This window comes from Labeo rohita, chromosome 14, assembly GCF_022985175.1.
Source record: "Labeo rohita strain BAU-BD-2019 chromosome 14, IGBB_LRoh.1.0, whole genome shotgun sequence".
NCBI lineage: Eukaryota > Metazoa > Chordata > Actinopteri > Cypriniformes > Cyprinidae > Labeo > Labeo rohita.
Window position 1 is genome coordinate 21,226,522 of NC_066882.1, and position 21,697 is coordinate 21,248,218.

Sequence of the window (21,697 nt, forward strand, 5' to 3'; positions counted from 1 at the left end):
TTTGCATCCAGTGGATACTTTCCAAAATGCCGCTACGGTGACGCGGAGGAGACGAATTGTTGAATAAAATCTTTTTTTTTTTTCTTGACAAACAAAAAGTATTCTCGTTGCTTCATACAATTCAGATTAAACCACTGATGGCAGATGCACTACTTTGACAATGTCTTTCATACTTTTCTGGTTCTTGACAGTGGTATTTACCTGGCAGTCAATGGGACAGTCACGTGCCTCCTGGTTTTCATCCAAAATATCTTAAATTGTGTTCTGAAGATGAACAAAGCTTTTACAGGTTTGGAACGACATGGGGGTAAGTGATTAATGACAAAATTTTCAATTTTGGGGTGGAGTAATGCTTTAATTCAAAAGTGAACTAATCCTTTGATGTTCATGATGCACTGCTACTATTCCCTTGGTAATTTCCTGGGTAACATCATGACTAACAAAGCATATTCAACTGTCCAACTGCACAGCAGTTTTAGGTTAAAAGTAAAAAAAAGTCCTTGTCTTCCTGTGCATCCTTCCCAAAGTCACCTGTGGTTGTTCAGTTTGTCTCAATTATTTAAATTTCTATCTTTTGATGTAAGAGTATAATCAACGCTGTTAATAAATAATGTAGCCTAATTGTGCTAATAAAAAATGTTGTTTTTATTTATACGATTTTTTTTTCTTCAAAACAGATATTCCACTTTAATGCTTTCAGAAGTTCAGTCTCCATTTTTTGGTTAAGTCAAAAGGAGATCCTTTCCAACAGCTAATGCAGATCAATTTCACAAGCTGAAAGAAAAAAAACAACATTATTACTTCATTATTAAAATCTAATTATCACCAATCTGCACTGTACAATATCAAATGCATACAAAAGAATATTGTAAAATGGAAGTCTTTTAAATTTTTACATGGAACAAATCATATTTTATCAGTAAAATTTGATGAGCTGGCTTTGAAAGTGACTCACGTGAGGGTTTCAGTTTTTGTGCTCGAGAGAAATAGCGTGGCGCTAACATCCCAGCATCATCTCCAGGGGTTAAGAGTACGCCATTCTCCGACCAGAAGAACTGAATTCCATCTGAGCACCAACCAGAGGAGAGAGGGATCATTAAAACTTCAGTTCTCATATTGTTACACCTATTCAACTTTAAACTGGTTTAAAAAATGTTGTCTTATTACCCGACATAGCTTTCGCAACATCAATATACACAGCCAGATCACAACTCTGTCTCATTCCTAAAAACAGAAAAGAGGACATTTACATTGATGTATTAAAATTATATTTAAAAATCATATTCACATATTTTGTACACATAGTCTTGGTCTGGAATGCTTTCTACGGAAGCCCGTTTCCGCCCTGAATAAAAAATAAAAAAAGGTTATTGCGACTTTTTATCTCACAATTCTGACTTTTTTCTCAGAATAGCGAGATAACTCGCAATTGCAAGTTATAAATCAGATTTCTGAGATATAAACTCGCAATTATGTGAACATATCAGTCTTTTTTCCTCCTCAGAACTGGACTTTATAACTCGCAATTGCGAGTTTATATCTCCCAAGTTTATATGACAGAACTCTGAGAAAAAAGTCAGAATTGTGAGATGTAAACTCACAATTAGGAGACAAAAAGTCAGTGTTTATATCTCGCAATTCTGACTTTATTTTTCACAATTTTGAGTTTATATCCCACAATTCTGACTTTATATCTCGCAATTCTGCCTTTATAATTTGTAATTGTGAGTTTATTTCTCATAATTCTGAGAAAAAAGTCAGAATTGCGAGATGTAAACTTGCAACTGCAAAAAAAAGTCCTTGTGAAAAAAAGAATTGTGAGATAAAAAGTTGCAATTAACTTATTTTATTCCGAGGTGGAAACGGACTTTCATAGTTTTCTGCTATCCTGATTTTTTAAAAAATTAAAGAACTTGAACATAAAATAAAGACCTCTAGAAATAAATGTAACCACTGTGTCACTTACCACTGATGACTCCACCCTCTCCAGGAAGCCCAGGTGCCAGGTGTATGTGAGTTCTCTTCATTCTGCTGATGCCCTGACTGCGTATAGAGGGCCAGTGTTTCATATATGTGCCATGAACAGCTTCTTTTGGATAGTTTGGATCATCAGGTGCTACTGCTCTCAATTCCAGATCTGTAACCTAAATGAGACACATTACGTGACAACATTTATTAAAGTATATGCAACCTTTTGTCAAGCAAATGTTCCAGTGACCATGTCAAATTTTTAAACATATTTTTCTAAAAATAAGATTGTAGATTGTACGACCTCTGAACCAAACTGACCTGCACTGAGTGACCCTGGTTGGCACGTATCTGAAGACGACCATCATCAGGGTGGTGGCAAAGCTTGAATCGCTGTTTGTCGTCGGTGGCCACCACTCGCTCCACATCCTCCAGTGAAAACGAGCGGTACTGCTGATGAGCAAGAAGTTCCTCCACAAACACAAATCCATCTGCCAACAAGGTGACATAATTACAGGTAACAGGGATGATAAAAACGAAATCATATTAATGAATCATTTGTTTTCTTATCCAATAATAACAACAACAACCACTCTCCGCTCACAAGTACTTGCACAAAATACCTACATAACAATTTTGTAAGCATGTGGGCATACAATAATTATTATCATTCATATCCACCTTATTTTTACCATAAGAGTGGGTGCAGCCATTTGTACATTTTTTTGTGTCTGGCTTCCGGTCTCATCCACTTCCAGCTATTTTTAGCTGCACAAAAAGCTCATTTTGCTGTTTGATATTGCAAACTGGTGTGTCTTACCATATTATTTTAATGTATGATCTAAAATATGAACATACTGGTTTGTAGTGCAAACTGTTTTACCGTTTACTGCACTTTGATGTTCTTCTCGTTATTTCTCTATGGCGGATTATGAACCGGACGTCTAACACATTACCAGAAAACAGCTTACTTCTGCATTGAAATATAAAATGGATAAAGTGTTTTGACGCCACATCATCAATTGGCCATATTGGCAGCACTAAACATAAACAAAGCCACTGAACCGAACAAAACTCACACATTTTGCTGTTTATTGCTCCTGAAAATGGGCACTTATTGTCATGTTTTGGGCTGTGCTAATGGTCGGACCGGGAAAAACATTTGGAGTACTATAAACTGACAAAAGTTAGAAGATTGCAAAAAACTGTCTGAGGAACAAAAAACGTTTGAGGTTGGCCAGACTGAACCAGGATTTCCAGGGCAAGCAACATTCGTGTTTGTTCTTATCATTTCTGGTCAAGTACGTGAAATATTCAACTAATACCTTAATATTGCTTGTATGTATCTTTACCACCTATTAACTGTAGTTTGTCAAATATTGCACCTTTTCCTGCTTACTAAGTCCTTCTCTATATGATTTAGCTGCTTCCACATGTTTTCTCTTCTTTAAACAGCATAAATTAGCAGAACAACATATTCAGTAGTACATTAACCTACAATCATGCTGTTGTTTACATCTGAGTATTGCAAATATGGCCACATATCTGGGTAACTGACCAAACTGTGACGTAAGTGCAAACCCTCTATGCTTTATGGATATCATCTCTCACCAGAGTTCATCTGCAGACCCATCTTACTTGCTCCATGTCGTAAAGCGTAAGACAGAGATTTAGACAGACGCACATCTCTGCTCTGAAGGAAGCAAAACAGAAATGTAACATTGTTAATAACAATGCAAATATTAAAATATAAAAACAAAATGACATAAAACTTACACTAAGAACGTATATAAAACTGTGATTACCATAATAAGTGTTTTTGTAGAAGTGCAAATTGTACGTGGACCACAGAAGTCAATAATTAATTTCTCCTACCTCTTCATTTCGGTTTCCTCGTCCTCCTCTTCCTCTTCTTCCTCTTCCTCGAGGCTGACAGTCCATTTGTGAAACACTTGTGACTGTATCATTCACCAACACGGCTATGAGATATAACGTTATATGGCCTCTGCAGCTGGATTTGATTCGTGTAATTCTTCACATCTAAACAAATGACAACCATTTGAGTTGGGTTAGTCGCCTATACAAATACTGTACATTCAAACTCCTTTCCAAAAGCTTCTGAAATTCACGTGTCAACTGAAACAGACACAGTGAAAGAGGCATTGATCAGCAGTCATCGGCCAGCAGGGGGCAGGAAAGACTTTGTTTTATATTTTCTAAAAGACTTTACACCATCTAGCGGTGGTAAATGCACTGATTTATGTTGTTTTAGATGAGGTGTAGACTAGCGATAGATCGTTAATGTAATATGCAAATAAATAAAATATTATTTTTAGGTAACACTTTTATTACAGCCCAACAGTTTAAAAAGAAATACATGTTTTTTGTAATAAATAATTATTATGAACCACAAGCAAATTAATATTATTACTATTTCTACTACTACTACTACTACTATTATTATCATCAAAATATGTGTCACCCCCACACCAAATGTCATCAGTCGTCCATCTTTGTGCGGGGCATCACTGCGTCTTTCAGTCGTCCATCTTTGTGCGGGGCGTCTCGTAAACTGACAACTGTACTGTGTGGAGCAACAAAACAACTGCGAGCTGACGATCTAAAAACAAAGACCTGTCCTGATCTTTCGTCGCTGCTTTCTGTTCCAAAAGCTCGACAACATGTACTTTAACCGCGGTTACTCTGTCATCGCCTGCTGCGTCCTGGTCGGGTTGGTTCTGGGTTTAGAAGATGGCCCGGATCGCCCGGTTATCGGAGCTCCGGGATCCCCGGTCCGTTTGTCTGAGTCAGACCCGGGGGTTATGAAAGCAATCAAATTTGCAGAGGAAAGATATAATATGGCCTCCAACGCGATGCATGTCCGCCGTGTTAGCAAAATCCTTTCGGCCAGCAAACAGGTAAATTATAATTATGAATAGTTCGTTGAAATGTCAAATTTCTATGTTAATAACGGGTATAAAACCATAGATGTAATTATTGTTGATATATATTATTGTTTGTCCTATTTATGATGACTTATTAATTTAGGCGACTCTGATATTGGACAATAAGTTTATTATAAGGAGTTATTTTTACCGCATTAGACGTAAACAAGGGCAGAGTGTGCGCTGAGGCCTCAAATACAGAACAGTGGCGAGCTGATTTAAGCAGCACCACACTGCGCGCATTTTGCGCACTTGGTTATTACAGTAGTTTAAAGGAAACTGCGCACTTTTGAGCATTCACGAATGTATTTAGGACGATCTTTTTTTCGCCAATATTATATAGATATTAAACATTAGGGAATCAAACAAGATCAAGTGGGGGGTACAATAATTTAATAAAATACAATAATAAAATAAGTAAATAGCTAAATAATAATAAAAAAGCCTACTGTTGTATAAATACCGCAAATTCTTGCAGTTTGTGATATAAATGTGTAATAAATTTGTGTATTTATAGTTCTATACACAGCCAGTCAAAAGTTTTTAAGAATTTTAATGTTTTAAAGAAGTCTCTCACCAAGCCTGCATTTATTTGATCCAAAGTACAGCAAAAACAGTACAATTTTGAAATATTTTAAATAAAATGTAATTTCATCCTGTGATTTCAAAGCTGAACTTTTAGCATCATTACTCCAGTGACATGATCCTTCAGAAATCATTCTAATATTCTGATTTACTGCTCAAAAACATTATTATTATTATTATTATGTTGAAAACAGCTGAACAGATTCTTTTCAGATTTCTTAAATGAATAGAAAGTTCAGAAAAACAGCATTTATCCAAAACAGAAATCTTGTTAAATGTTTTTATCATCAATTTAAAGCATCCTTGCTAAATAAAAGTATTAATATATATAATTTCCTTCCCAAATGTATGTATATATATATATATATATATATATATATATATATATATATATATATATATATATATATACTAACTCCAGGCTTTTGAATGGTATGGTGTATAATGTTACAAAAGCTTTCTTTTTTTTTTTCCGAAAATAGCTGACCTATTCCGAAAATAGCTGGGTCTTTCTATTCATTAAAGAATCCTGAAAAATGAACTCAACTGTTTTAAATATTGATAATAATAAAAAAAAAAAGTTTCTTGAACAGAAAACCAAGAAACTTTGAAAATCAAGAAAATATTAGAATGATTTCTGAAGGATCATGTGACTGGAGTAATGATGCTGAAAATGTAGCTTTGATCACAGGAATAAATTTTATTTTAAAATATATTCAAACAGAAAGCAGTTGTTTTAAATAGTAAAAATATTTCACAATATTACTGCCTTTGCTGTATTTTGGATCAAATAACTGCAGGCTTGGTGAGCAGAAGAGAATTTTTTAAAAACATTAAAAATCTTACTGTTCAAATACGTTTGACTGGTAATGTAAATTATTCGAAAATAATCTTCATCTATTAAATATATCAGTCTTTTTTAAAAAATATATAACACATTTATTAAGATTCCTTATAGAAGTTTGATATTACACAACCATAATTATTCCCCCATTCAAAAAGAGTGATTTGTTTAATTCATTTCTGTATTGTGTCTTTCGCAGCTGGTGAAAGGTGTCCGGTACAGTATTATGGTTGAGATTGGAAGCACTCAGTGTAAGAAATCCCTCAAACTAAGCACTGCGGACACCTGTGACTTTTTCCCAGAGCCACACAAACAGAAGGTGAGCAAACACTAATCCCTAAACCAACTACTCAATGTCAAATGGCAAAACCAGATGATTCTATAACAGTCAATACACAGCACACAACCCATTTAATGTGGAATTTCATTTTGACCATTATTAGCATGTTTGCAGTTTTGATTTCATGTTTTAAATTATTCCATTCAGTAGCACATATTTAAAGTTTTCGTTCATTTAAATAAAAAACAGTGAGCAAAACATGCCCATTTGCTGCAAAGAAATGCAGTTCTTGTACATTTACAGTGCACATTCTCTCTCCTAATCACCCCCATTCTCTGTCTCTCCACAGACGGAGGTTTGTTTGTTTGAGGTTTGGGACATTCCCTGGGAAAATAAATCCACCCTACTTAAACAGAAATGCCAGCCTGCGGGTCAGTAGCCTGGGACAGATGGCAGATATGTTATCCTCATGTAGTTCAAATCATCTTTATCACGATATACTGCAGACACGCACACTCATTGTAATATTTCAGGACAGGATATAAAGTGATTTTGATCATTTAATTGTGTTCTACCCAGCATGCATGTGTAGTTACCTTTATATTGTTCATGGCTTAGTTTCAAAGGAGCTCAAAAAGGTGGCAGCCGTACCCCTAACCCATGGCAAACCTATGAAGGTATGGACAAGTATGCAGTGTACACCTTAAATATATGCAATTAACCCTATAAAACCAACTGTATCACAACTTTGCTTAAAAACCTCTTGTACAAAATCTACTACATGCTATCTGTCGTCTCATTATTAGTATGAACTTCAAAGGCTGTTTAGTGTAATTCTAAAAAATTCCCCTTTAGGTTGTGGATCATGTGTTTTTTGTTGTAAAATCTTTACTATTTTTAACAAGTACAAAATGTGAGAATAACTTTTATATTGTTAGCAATATTACAAGATGAACACTTACTGGATCAAAGCAACTTAGATTTACTTGATTATCCATACATCACTTTTTAGAAATCATGTTAAAGTACGAGTATCAAATATAGTACATGAGGCTTTTGAGAAATATTTTTTCCTCCTCAAGTATGAATTCCATTTTATACTGTATGAGCCTTATTATTAAAAAAAAGACATGAAATCTTTAAGATCTTTTTCTTTTTGTGTATAAATTTCAATAAACGGTTCCATTTCAAATTAGATTTTTTCCTAAAGATTATTTCATGTCAGACTTCACAGTTTTAAAGATTTGTTAGCTTTTCATCATACTTTTCATGATTTTTTTTCTGTATTTTCAGGAAACTGTGGAGCTTTTGACCCAGTTTAAAAACTTTATGATCACATACAATCGAACATACAGCTCCCAAGAAGGTAAAACACAGAACATACTTTACATTACTATGAATGTTTCACATCTTTTCATTATTCTACATTTAGTGTAATTTCTTAGGTGCTTGAAAATAGTAATACTAATAAACAAATAAATAGTTTGTAATCTTGTGCAATTGTAATATATATATATATATATAAATATATATATACAGTCATGGCCAAAAATATTGGCACCCTTGCAATTCTGTCAGAAAATGCAACCCTTCTCTTGGAAAATTGTTGCAGTTGCAGGTACTCACCTGTTTATTTTTTTGTCTGCATTGGAACAACACAAAAAAATAGAGAAGAAAAGTCAAATCTGATACAATTCCACACAGAACCCAAAAAATGCACTGGACAAAATTATTGGAACCCTTAACTTAATATTTGGTCGCACCCCCTTTGGAAAAAATAACTGAAATCAGTCTCTTCCTGCGCTTTGTTTGTAACCATTTCCGAGTGCTTTCTGAAGTGTGTTTTGAGTCATTGTCCTGCTGGAAGACCCATGATCTCTGGTGGAGACACAGCTTTCTGACACTGGCCACTACATTGCGCCCCAAAATTCTTTGGTAATCATCAGATTTCATGATACCGTTCACACAGTCAAGGCATCCAGTGCTAGAGGCAGCAAAGCAGCCCCAAAACATCTTTGAACCTCCACCATGTTTGACTGTAGGGACTGTGTTCTTTTTTTGAAGGTCTCATTTCTTTTTCTGTAAACAGTACAATGATGTGGCCATTTACCAAAAAGCTCTACTTTTGTCTCATCTGTCCACAGTATGTTCTCCCAGAAGGATTGTGGTTTTGTGTTTTGGCAAACTCCATTCTTGCTTTTTTATGCTTTTGTGTCCTCCTGGGTCTCCTACCATAGCGTCCCTTTTCATTCAGATGGCGACGGATAGTGCGAGCTGACACTGTTGTACCCTGTATCTCCAGATCAGCTTGAATTTGTTTGGAAGTTAATCGAGGTTCTTTATCCATCATTTGAACAATCCTTTGTTGTAATTTTTTCATTAATTTTGCTCTTCCGTCCATGTCCAGAGAGGTTAGCTACAGTGTCATGGGCTGTAAACCTCTTGATGATATTGCGCACAGTGGACACAGGAACAGTAAGATCTCTGGAGATGGGCTTGTAGCCTTGAGATTGTCCATGTTTTTCCACAATTTTTTCTCTCAAATCCACTGAAAACTCTTTACACTTCTTTCTTTTCTCCATGCTCAGTGTGAGACACAACGCAAAGGTTGAGTCAACTTTTCTCCATTTTAACTGGTTGCAAATGTAATTACTATATTGCCCACACTTGTTACTTGCCACAGGTGTGTCTAAATACAAATTACAGGAGCATCACATGCTTGAAAAGCAATTATTTCTTACAATTTTGACAAGGTGCCAATAATTTTGCCCAGTCTATTTTTGAGTTCTGTGTGAAATTTGATCAAGTTTGACTTTTCTTCTCTGTTTTTTGGTGTTGTTGCAGTGCAAACAAAAACAATAAGCATGTAAATACCAAAACATTTGCAACTGGAACAATTTTCTGAGAGAAGTGTTGCATTTTCTGACAGAATTGCAAGGGTGCCGATATTTTTGTGCAACGTCGACTAATGTTTAAAATGAACAACTACTAGTTGACCAGAAAAATCTTTAGTTGAGGGCAGCCCTAATATACACAAATTAAAAATCCCTTTAAACACCGATCTTTTAAACTCCACAGAGGCAGAGAAGCGTTTGCACATTTTCCAAGAGAATATGAAAACAGCTCAAACACTGCAATCCCTGGAACAGGGGTCAGCTGAGTACGGTGTTACCAAGTTCAGTGACCTCACAGGTATGTTCATGAATTTGTTGATTATCACTGGTTACTTAGTAAATGTGCAAAAATTGCCAACTGGTGATGACTCAGTGGTCAAACATAACAACCCAGGCCAAAATAGCATTATTTAATGCTTGTGATTTAACAACAGATGCATAATTCAACAACTGTGTAACCGAGTTTGTAACACCTGAGACCAGTCTAATGTGTATCGATGCAGCTAACCCCAACCTCTGTGTATTTAGAGGATGAGTTCAGAATGATGTACCTCAACCCAATGCTGAGTCAGTGGAGCTTGAAGAAGGAGTTGAAGCCAGCGACTCCAGCTAGTAAGGCTGCTCCTGACAGCTGGGACTGGAGGGAGCACGGGGCGGTCAGTTCTGTGAAGAATCAGGTGTGACGGCACAGATTAGCTCAACAGAGAGTGAATCAGTGAGATAGTAATGCTTGGAGTGTGTCTACAGAATGAACTTTAAATGAACTGGTTTATTATAATTAGTTAAATAGTTTAACTGACTGTCTGTTGCAGGGCATGTGTGGCTCCTGTTGGGCATTTTCTGTGACTGGAAACATTGAGGGACAGTGGTTCAAGAAAACCGGACAGCTTCTTTCCCTCTCTGAGCAGGGTAAATATACTACATTACAGTTCAAAAGTTTGGGGTCAGTAAGATATATGTTTTGTAAAAAATTAATTGCTTTTATTCAGCAAGGATGCATTTACTTGACCAAAAGTGACAGTAAAGACATTTATAATGACAAAAGAATTCAACTGCAAATAAATGCTGTTCTACTGAACTTTCTGTTCACCAAAGTATATTAAGCAGCACAACTGTTTTAACATTGGTAAATAAAAAATAAATAATAAAGACCCCAACGTGTGCCTTGCTTTAGCAAACACCATTGATAACATGAGATGAAACAGGAATCATTGCTCTAACATGTTATTCTCAATGTGAATTCAGTGAAAAGCTACATTTGTTTGTTTGCTCACCTCTTCACATCACAGAATTAGTGGACTGTGATAAACTGGACCAAGCATGTGGAGGTGGACTGCCGTCAAATGCTTACGAAGCCATTGAGAAGCTTGGTAAGAAATAAAATTCCCCATAAGGCAATTTTAAACAAACTACCTAGAGAGTCTTTAAGAGTGAATATGTGTCATATAAATGCGCTTTTCCGTTTCACCTATAAAGGAGGTCTTGAGACCGAAACGGACTACAACTACATAGGACACAAGCAGAGCTGTGATTTCTCTTCAGGGAAGGTGGCTGCTTACATTAACAGCTCCGTTGAGCTGCCCAACGATGAAAACGGTAAGTTAGAGAGATGAGGAACTAGAGATGTGTCAGTAAACTCAATTAAATGAAAAACACATGATGATGGAAATACCTTCACTAGAGGAAATTAAAGCAGGAAATTAAAAATATCAAATATTTATATCAGAATATTTGGAGCGAAATATGAGATACAAGCTAATCTTACTTAAGTGTTAATATACCATTGATAATTAGAGAACACCCAGTGTTTTAAATGGAAATACAACCACGTTCAAAACTTCAGTGTTGGTAAGATTTTTAAAATGTTACTGACCAAGAGTGCATTTACTGGGTTTGATCAAAAATTAAAGTAAAAACAGTAATAACGCAAAATATTATTACGATTCAAAATAGACATTTTCTTTCTATGAATATATTTTAAAATGCAATTTATACCTGTGATACAAAGCTGAAGTTTCAGCATCATTACTGCAGTCTTCAATGTCACTGATCCTTTTGAAATCATTATAATATGTTAATTTGCTGCTCAAGAAATACATTTTTTTTCTAAAGTGTTTTGATTGTTATTGCCTTATAGAGATTGCTGCTTGGCTGGCTGAGAATGGTCCGGTGTCTGCTGCCCTCAATGCTTTCGCCATGCAGGTAACACAAATACACCATGGAAAAATAAATTAGCATACATAAATATATTGCCCTATAATGTTCTGGGTAAAATTTTATATAATGGAGTTTTTAGTGCTAAAGTAGCCAAACGTAGCATATATGTCTGGCCCTACAAAAACAAAAAGACATACAGTTGAAGTTAAAAGTTTACATACACCTTGCAGAATTTGCTAAAAATGACTGTTCAGAAGTTTACATACACTTTATTGTTAATACTGCATTGTTACCTAAATGATCCACAGCTGTGTTTTTTGTTTAGTGATAGTTGTTCATGAGTCCCTTGTTTGAACAGTTAAACTGCCTGCTGTTCTTTAGAAAAATCCTTCAGGTCCCACAAATTCTTTGGTTTTTCAGCATTTTTGTGTATTTGAACCCTTTCCAACAATGACTGTATGATTTTGAGATCCATCTTTTCACACTGTGGACAATTGAGGGACTAATCGGTGACTATTACAGAATATTCAAATGCTCACTGATGCTTCAGAATGAAAAATAACGCTTAAAGAGCCAGGGGATAAAAACTTTTTGAACTTGAAGATCAGGGTAAATTTAATTTATTTTGTCCTCTGGGGAACATGTAAGTATCCTGGCACTTAATGCATCGTTTTTCCTTCTAAAGCATCAGTGAGCGTTTGAATCTTCTGTAATAGTTGCATATGAGTCCCTCAGTTGTCCTCAGTGTGAAAAGATGGATCTCAAAACCACAAAGTCATTGTTGGAAAGGGTTCAAATGCACAAAAATGCTGAAAACCCAAAGAATCTATGGGACCTGAAGGATTTTTATGAAGAACAGCAGGCAGTTGAACTGAACAGGACAAACAAGGGACTCATGAACAACTATCACTAAACAAAAACAAAACAAACAAAAAAACGCAGCTGTGGATCATTCAGGTAACAGCACAGTATTAAGAATCAACTGTATGTAAACTTTTGAACAGGGTAATTTTTATAAATTCAACTATTATTTTCTCTTGTGGACTTGTGAACGCCTTTTATGTGAAATATCTTATTCAGGTCAGTACTGAATAAAAAATAACATGCATTTTGTATGATCCCTCTTATTTTGGTAAAATAATTAACATTTTGCAGATTCTGCAAGGTGTATGTAAACTTTAGACTTCAACTGTATATGTCTTCATATATGCCTTTTTTAAACATTTTTTTTGCTGTGTTTAGTTCTACAGAAAGGGAGTGTCTCATCCTCTGAAGATCTTCTGCAACCCCTGGATGATTGATCACGCTGTGCTGCTTGTGGGATATGGACAACGTGAGTTATATTTGATTTCAGTGGTTTGTACTGATATAGGTGCGAACTTCAGGTGTTTGAATGGCAAGGCTATACAAAACAAAGTTCCAGAATACTTTAGATATACATTTACAACTATGTAGAATCAGTCAAGAGAGTTGCATAGTGATTTTGGGTATATTTTTCTGCTTTTGTGTGCAGGTAATGGCATTCCATTCTGGGCCATCAAAAACAGCTGGGGAGAGGACTATGGAGAGCAGGTAAGAAAAATCACCTCAGCAATGTGCAAATACTATTCTGCTTGTGTCTCAGTCACACAGGCCATGTATTATTAAGAAAATGGCAGCAATCATTATTTTAGGTTTAAATCATTAATACATGGCATCTGTAGACTTTAAATTAAGTGAAAAGGATTTAAATTAGCACACAACACACTAAAGGTGATCCAGTGGTGGTGTAATCATATTTCATATTTTTAAAAGGCAAACTATATTTTTTGTTATATGTATAGATTTTCCATCAAAATCAGCAAAGAAAAAACTTTGGTCCTGTTCATAACTTATGTAGGTGTTCATAGATTATGTGATATCACAGAAATGTTCAAATGTTTCCTGTACTTCTTTTATAGGGTTACTATTACCTGTACAGAGGATCCAGACTGTGTGGAATCAACAAGATGTGCTCATCTGCAATTGTGAATTAAACACACAGACACACACACAAAGCAAGCAAGCATGGATACAAAACATTTGAAAACAGCCCAGTCATGAACATGTGATGACTGTGTACAGAGTTCACTCTGTTTCAGTCATCATGTGATCTGGACACAATAGTGTTAAACACTCATTCTACACATATTTCATCGATATAAGCACATAATTCTCCGTAGCTCAGATTTGTGAAGTATTTCTTTTGAGGTCATGTACTTTAGTTACCAGTCCTTGTGCTGTTACATACATGCTAAAAAGCTAAAACTCCATTCTATTCAGAATAGCTGAATTTAATGTACATTACCTCAGATCCACATGTGCAGTGATGTTAGACAGCAGATTACCAAATAGCAAATAGCTACAAGATAACAGCCATTTACAATGTTACTAATACAAACACTATTGTGATTTTATTGTGATTTTAGACTCTTTTACACTAATTAGTTTTGTTATTCTGTGTTTTATCTAATTCTTAATTTAATTCCATAATGAGTTGAGCCTGTGTCATATTTGCTTTTAATCCTACTGAACAGATTAGCATTTATCCAATTTTAAGTGCATTTTACTGAGTATTTTGAGCTGCTGGTCTTAAAAACTAGATTTTGCACATTATGAATTTCCACAGTATATTGTGCTCATACCGTTAAAGTAAGCGTGGCTCTTTTTACCCGCACATCTTCCTCATTTTTGAGCACATTTTGCTGCATGGGAAAAAGTTGCAGATGCTTCTTACAAACCGCACAGTTGAAGAATTGTTTTAAGTTTGTGTTGTGGTAGAAAAGATGAATTATGAATTTCTCAGTTGCTGTGCTGTTACTGTTTACACCAGCTGTATCTCTAATGCATTATCAAAGCTGTATTCCTGAATAAACTCTTAAATGTCTCAGAAATAACAGTCAAGTTTTTCTACGTTCAACAATTGAGCAATGTTCATTTAGTCTCAAATTTTAGCCACTTTAAACTGCATAAAAACCAGGATGAAAACAACCACAATAGTATGAAACAAGAGAACTACGGTAAACCTCTGAGGTTTGTTTTGACACACTGGTTTTGCCAAAGTTAAAAGTGGAACTTCAATTTGTTGTTTGGGTGGTTTGGGGTTTTGGGTGGTTTTGGTGTTTTAGATGAAAAAATTAAGCAAAACTCATTGAAAAATAAAATATGTAAAGTATTAAACGTCTGTTTACTGCTAAAATTTACTTTATAATGAAAAGGAAGGTCAATGCTTTAAAGAGTTTGGGGAGCGCCCGCTTGTGGTTATTTGTGGTAGTCTACCTCAATGTGAATAGCTTTGCAATTTTCACAACACGAAAACCCAGACATGGCATTGACCTCAACAGAGATCACACAGTTAAATTAAACATGTCATGTTATTTTATTGTCTTAAAAAGTTACACAATCCCCAAGGGAGGGATTTAGTACACTAAAACATTTAACAGCACAACTACACAAACAGGGAATTTCTTTTTTAAATATTATAGACTTTACCAAAAAATCCCCCTTGTAGGTTTTTATACTCAGCTCGACAGATAGGCCATCTCTTACAGAATGACATAATGTCACAATAAGGAACAATGTTATTGAGAACCATAAGAAATCCATCATGTTTAGGGAAGACATTTCATGGACTATCAGTATTTCGTATGAAATATGTTCATTATAAACAGAACATCCATTCGGATGATTTTTTTTCCTTTTTCTTTTTACAGTCACCAGAGAACAGGCATTAGTGCAAAAATGGTATAACAAGGTAGTCCTGGCTGCAGTTTATCCATTTATTGGAGAGCGTGACATTTTACAGTCCTCTAGAACTCATGAGGGGACTCGGATGAATATGACAGATGTTCACTAAATGGAGCAGTGAACATCGTTTCACAAAAGAAAAAAGCTGTTCTTTCAGACTTATAATTTAATAACTTATTTAAAAACTTAGAAATAACTGATTCTCTTATATTGGGGCAAAACCAGGCAACGAACATAAAAGTTTATGCAAATAATTATTTTGTACCCACCTTATTTGTGACCCTGGACCACGAAACCAGTCATATTTTTCCAAATTGAGATTTGCACATCATCTGAAAGCTTAATACATAATAAACTATTGCTATAATAGACCAATATTTGGCCGAGATACAACTATTTGAAAATCTGGAATCTGAGGGTGCAAAAAAATAAAAATATTGAGAAAATCACCTTTAAAGTTGTCCAAATAAAGTTCTTAACATTGCATATTACTAATCAAAAATTAAGTTTTGATATATTTACAGTAGGAATTTTACTAAATATCTTCATGGAACATAATCTTTATGTAATATCCTAATGATTTTTGGCATAAAACAAAAATCAATAATTTTGACCCATACTATGTATTTTTGGCTATTGCTACAAATAAACCCCAGCGACTTAAGACTGGTTTTGTGGTCCAGGGTCACATTTTTCCCGTAAGAGCGGGCGCGAGCGGCCGTTTGTAAATGGTATGTGCAAGGCTTCCGGTCTCATCCTGCTTGATATCGCAAACTGGTATGTCTTACCATATTATCTGAATGTATTATCTTAATTATGAACACACTGGCTTGTAGTGCAAACAGTTTTACCGTTTACTACACTTTTGTTATTTTTCTCGCTATTTCCAACAGCGACTAATGAACCGGAGATCTAGTCCATTAACAGAAAGCGGCTTACTTCCGCGTTTAAAAACAAGGTAGGTTGTTGACTCATCAAATATTTGTCATAAATACTTACACATTTAGCATTCAACTTTAAGAATGAAGAAAATAGGACACTGAATATTAACTGAGTAGCCACTTTGTTTCTCTAGTGTTGCTTGTAGTATTCTAATCCACTTTGTTTTCCTCATAAGAACGCCATTACCAACAGAAACCCACTGGGACCATTACAGTTTCCATTGAAACCAATATAATTCTGTGATGGTTTCTATAGAGGGTTTGCACTTACGTCAAGCTTTGGTCAGCAGACACGCGGCCGTATTGGCGATACTCGCATGTAAATAACAGCATGGATTGCGGTTAATGTACTACTGAATTAGTTGTTCTGCTAATTTATGTTGTCTAAACTACAGAAAAAACGTGTGGAAGCTGCTAAATCATATAGAGAAGGACTTAGTAAGCAATAAAGGGCACAATATTTTGACAAACTAAAAAGTTAATAGGTGGTAAAGATACATACCGGCAGTATTAATTAAGTTATTAGCCTAATATTTCACCTACCTGGAAATCCTGGTTCAGTTTGGCTAACCATAAACACCTTTGGTTCCTCAAGACATTTTTTTGCACTCTTCCCCTTGATTTGTTATAACTTTTGGCAGTCAGTAGTACTCCAAATATTTTTTCCGGTCTGACCGATTAGTAAAGTGCCAAAACATGACAATAACTGACCAGTTTCAAGAAGAATAATCAGCAAAATATGCGAGTTTCTTTCGGTTCAGTGGCATTGTTTACATTCAGTGCCACCAATATGGCCGCGTCGTGAAAATACTTTTTTAGCTGTACAAAACAGCTTGTTTTTGCTGCTTGATATTGAAAACTGGTGTGTCTTGCCATTATTTTAATGTATTATTTTAATTATGAACACAGTGGTTTGTAGTGCAAAGTTTTATCGTTTACTGCACGTTGTTATTCCTCTCGTTATTTCCTTATAGTGGCTAATGAACCGGAAGTCTCACCCATAGACTTACTTCCGTTCTGCGTTAAAGAAGATGGGTAGGAAATTATGTAAAAATCCAAAACATTTTTATTGCAATCTTTATGATAGAGATGTCAAATTATGGAAAGGTAATAAATAACATCATATGCATATATAAACTGTAATCTTGTGAAATTACTATTTAAAATAACACATTTTCTATTTAAATATATTTTAAAATGTCATTACGCAAATAATATTTTTGTAGAAACCGTAACTTTTTTAATTTGCTTTTGCCCCATAACTCAAGAATCAGTGCAATATTGTTCTAATGCTTACCATGAATTTGTGTACTAAAAGAACTGGAAAAAAACCTAATTGTAATCATAATAATAATCATAATAACAATAAATTATTGAACATGGCTGGACATATCAGAGATGTGAAGTTCTAAATTATCCACTCTATATGGGTCCTATATGATTCCAAACTCTACACAAGTCTCCTCTCTATTACAATGAGATTTGGCTCTATTAGTATGCGAACAGTAGGTTACTAACGCTTGATGATGAAGATGTGATTGAAAAGCACTAGCAGTACATTCACAGTTTGCAAGCTGATAGTGGTTTGTCTAATACAGCGGGCCTAAGGTGGGGGTGGACGTCTCTCATGTCTCCCTCTACGACTGTACAAATAGTGGAGGTAGCAATGTGTGTATTCTGTGTCGTCTAGTAGTTGAGCACCTGGTTAAAAGAGAAAATCTGGAAAGAAAAATGGATTCCAAGTTTTTTTTGTTCTTTTTTTTTAAAGAATAACGGTCCATTCAATGAGAAAGCACCAGTAATATTTAAATTGGTATTTTTATAAACAAATAATGCCATAATGGTGGTGTGTTTTGTTAAGATTCTACATAAACGTCCCCGAGAAATCCCAGGACGGTGGACGATACACAAGGATGCGGTAAAACGATTCCAGCAGAAACAGATGAGCTTGTTTGGATTTCCAGGGAGATTATCATGGCCTTCAAATTTTGGCCAGCAAATATGAGACACTAAGTCAGTAGAGTTCAGAGGGACCTGAGCGTACAGAATGAAACACTAGACACAGCGATGAATGAATAGGCAGAGGCAACGCAGCCAAGTTTGGATCAGAAGACAGTTAAGACCCGTAGTGGATACATTAAGCTATAAAGGACACCTACAAATGAGTTTGATCGAGGATTTTATCCCAAACAGATCGTAGATCAGCGTAAATTTAGTCCTAATGACTTGTTTGTCTGCAGCAGTATTTGTTACAAATACAAAAAAAGCAAAAGATACCTCCAGTGAATCATGATGAAGTGTTTTTGAAACACGTCTACATTTGAAAACAGCAGGAACACAAGCTCAGAAGGTCCTGTCTGTACGATTGTTAACAGTCCTGGTGAAGTTGGGTTTGACGGCGGTCCCCATCACTACACGCTGGTGATGGAGGCCTGTTTCTCCGTGCGGTTGGCGGGCGGCTCACGGATGGTACGGAAGCTGGGGGGCTGGTAGGGCGGCGGGGGTCTTTTGGTGCCAATGTGTCCTGGACTCAAAGCCATATTCTGGCGCCTGCTATTTTCCACATTACTCGAGGTGTTCGAAGCGAGGCTTTCCCGCGTGCTGAAGCAGTACAGAAGGACAGAAAGGGAAAGAGAATGAAAGTGTTATGAAGAAAGCAGAAATGGAAAATTGATTAGTAACAGGCTGAAAAAGAAACAAAGATGGGGTCAAGGTTAACAATCAGTCTTGTTATTACTGCTGATCAGGGTCGTGCACCATTCAGAACTGAACTGAGAATGCAGTCTGATGTACAAATAATCTTATGAATTTGAATCCAATTTGCAAACAGGATGTAGATGTTGAATTTAATTAGAAAGAAGAATTCAAATTGTATGTATACCACTAGTTTTGGGCTACAAAAAAAAAAAATGATAAAAACAAAAAGATTCTTCTTTTTCAAAACAAAAGCAAAAAATAAATGTATTATAAAAAACATAATAATAATAAAATATTAATAATAATAATTACAGAGTCTAGATTTAGAATCATATAGAATCATGTGATTATTTCTGTTTTGGACTAAAGAAATTCTTGCTGGGTATCAGTATTTAATTTCTCTTCCTTTCATTCCAATTCAACATCCTGTGCTGTCTTGCCTGTTCATTTTAGAATTCAGAATTTTGCCCAAATCTGAAAAAATAAAAGTAAACAAGGACAACAAAGAAGAGAAAGGACAGTACAGGAGCAACATTTAAAGGGATAGTTTAGCCAAAAATTAAAATTACCCCACCCTCAAACCATCCTAGGTGAATATGACTTTCTTCTTTCAGACGAATCAGTCGAAGTTACGTTAAAAGTGTCCTGGCTCTTCACAGCTTTATAATGGCAGTGAATGGCCATCCATGTGTATACATCCATCATAAAAAGTACTCCACGCAGCTCCGGTGAGTTAATAAAGGCCTTCTGAAGCGAATTAAAGGAGAAATCCACTTCCAAAACAAAGATTTACAGATAATGTACTCACCCCCTTGTCATCCAAGATGTTCATGTCTTTCTTTCTTCAGTCGTAAAGAAATTACGTTTTTTGAGGAAAACATTTCTGCATTTTTCTCCATATAATGGACTGATATGGTGCCCTATTATGAATTTCCAAAATGCAGTTTAAATGCAGCTTCAAACGAACCCAAATGTGGTTGTAAACGATCCCAGCCGAGGAAGAAGGGCCTTATCTAGCAAAATCGGTTATTTTCATTTTAAAAAATTTAAATACTTTTTATTTTCAAACGCTCGTCTTGTCTTGCTCTCATTGAACTCTGTGTATTCTGGCTCAAGACAGTTCTTCCGTATTTTCTCCCTCAACTTCAAAAATCATTTCAAAATCATCCTACATCGCTGCAGAAGTACCAACCCAGTTTTTGCAAAGTGAACATGCAAAGAAGGTCAAGCACCCTTAACCAAAAAGGTAAAACAGCGATATAGGACGAATTTGAAGTTGAGGGAGAACATGAGTTGGGAGTTTTTCAACTGTCATGACCCGGAACAAAAACAGTCCAGGCAGAGTAAGACAAGATGAGCGTTTGATAAATTGTATTATTTTTATGAAAATAACCGATCGTTACACTAGACGAGACCCTTCTTTCTCGGGGCACCATATCAGTTCATTATATGGAGAAAAATGCTGAAATGTTTTCCTCAAAAAACATAATTTCTTTACGACTGAAGAAAGAAAGACATGAACATCTTGGATGACAAGGGGGTGAGAACTTATAATTTGACAGTTAGCGGAAGCTAGAGATTACGGTTTATAAAGTTTTAAATATGGATATTTTTCTTACACAAATGCATCGATTCACTTCAGAAGACTTTTTTCTTAACCCCTGGAGCTGCATGAAGTAATTTTAATGGCTGTAATTACAGTATTCTGAATGTTAAATTCTTTGTTGTCAGAATTTATGATGGATGGATACAATTTGGGCTTCAAAATCTCAACACCCATTCACTGCCATTATAAAGCTTGAAAGAGTCAGAACATTTTTTAATTCGTCTGAAAGAAGAAAGCTAGGATGGCTTGAGGGTGAGTAAATCATGGGAGTAATTTTCATTTCTGAACCCTCTTTAACATTTAAGACTATGACAACATGAGGAATACAAACCTGAAGGAACAGAACATCTATAAAGGTTAAGGTGATGATACATGGATTTATATGTTGATTCTAAAAGCCATGTGTCGATAGATGCTACTCTCAAAAAGCCCAAACCTGCCCAGTGTAAGATGCAGGACTGTATGAGAATGATAAAAATGCAAGTTGTCATATAAAAAAAACATCTGAAAATATCACATTATTTGACCCATTTTAAATATGACTGCCCAATCTAAAATCATTAAATAAATCAAATGACAAGTAGAATCCATATGGCCCAGCTCCAACTCTACCTTGGATTGGGAAAGCTCCGCAAGCTCGAACTCGATGGCTATTGGCGCCACTATTTCATTCAGCTTTAACCAAGCACTACTAACTAGCACATATAATAAATATCAGCATCTGTATTTTTTTAGATATATTTCATGTATCTAGATATTTTGTTATTTGTTATTAATATAATTAATTAGCTTTTATTTACCGTTTAAAACATACATTTAACATTTTTTTTTTCAAAAGGTTGGATATTTTAAAATAAAAACAGGTACTGGCCCAAGAACCTCCAAAATTAAAAAAATTCTGGGTGTGCACTTGTTTTTTTTTTTTTATAATGTATTAGACAATAAGCATTTAGAAGACGTTTGAAATACCACTGTTTAGGAAACAGGCGATTTTAGCTTGAATTTCCCTTTTCTA

General features: G+C 35.3%; 3 protein-coding genes across 7 annotated transcripts in view; 1 reads left to right on the forward strand and 2 right to left on the reverse strand.

Moving 5' to 3' along the window:
- Window positions 1-319: 319 nt before the first annotated feature.
- trpt1 (tRNA phosphotransferase 1) lies at window positions 320-5,137 on the reverse strand. Of its 3 annotated transcripts, none has more exons than XM_051127791.1 (8): window positions 5,065-5,137; window positions 3,844-4,008; window positions 3,580-3,661; window positions 2,290-2,459; window positions 1,967-2,144; window positions 1,168-1,224; window positions 956-1,066; window positions 320-774 (listed from the first exon to the last, which is right to left on the reverse strand). In XM_051127791.1, exons 2-8 carry the CDS (start codon window positions 3,907-3,909, stop codon window positions 752-754), a joined length of 687 nt encoding a protein of 228 aa, XP_050983748.1. In that variant the 5' UTR covers window positions 3,910-4,008; window positions 5,065-5,137; the 3' UTR covers window positions 320-751. The 3 variants fall into 3 exon arrangements, with proteins under 3 accessions (XP_050983748.1, XP_050983749.1, XP_050983747.1); XM_051127792.1 differs by lacking the exon at window positions 5,065-5,137 and adding an exon at window positions 4,451-4,536; XM_051127790.1 differs by lacking the exon at window positions 5,065-5,137 and adding an exon at window positions 4,459-4,591 and having other exon boundaries at window positions 321-774.
- Window positions 4,513-14,590, forward strand: ctsf (cathepsin F). The gene is made up of 14 exons (XM_051127789.1): window positions 4,513-4,886; window positions 6,542-6,661; window positions 6,972-7,053; window positions 7,241-7,299; window positions 7,916-7,988; window positions 9,701-9,814; window positions 10,045-10,193; window positions 10,329-10,425; window positions 10,806-10,886; window positions 10,993-11,112; window positions 11,654-11,718; window positions 12,916-13,006; window positions 13,187-13,245; window positions 13,614-14,590. Exons 1-14 carry the CDS (start codon window positions 4,650-4,652, stop codon window positions 13,686-13,688), a joined length of 1,422 nt encoding a protein of 473 aa, XP_050983746.1. The 5' UTR covers window positions 4,513-4,649; the 3' UTR covers window positions 13,689-14,590.
- Window positions 14,591-15,057: 467 nt separating this feature from the next.
- stox2b (storkhead box 2b) overlaps window positions 15,058-21,697 on the reverse strand; it is a 91,840-nt gene continuing 85,200 nt past the window's right edge. For all 3 annotated transcript variants that reach the window (XM_051127648.1, XM_051127649.1, XM_051127650.1), the window contains exon 4: window positions 15,058-18,980. In XM_051127648.1, coding sequence (XP_050983605.1) covers window positions 18,791-18,980 — 190 coding nt within the window. In that variant the 3' untranslated portion in view covers window positions 15,058-18,790. The remainder of the gene's footprint in view (window positions 18,981-21,697) is intronic.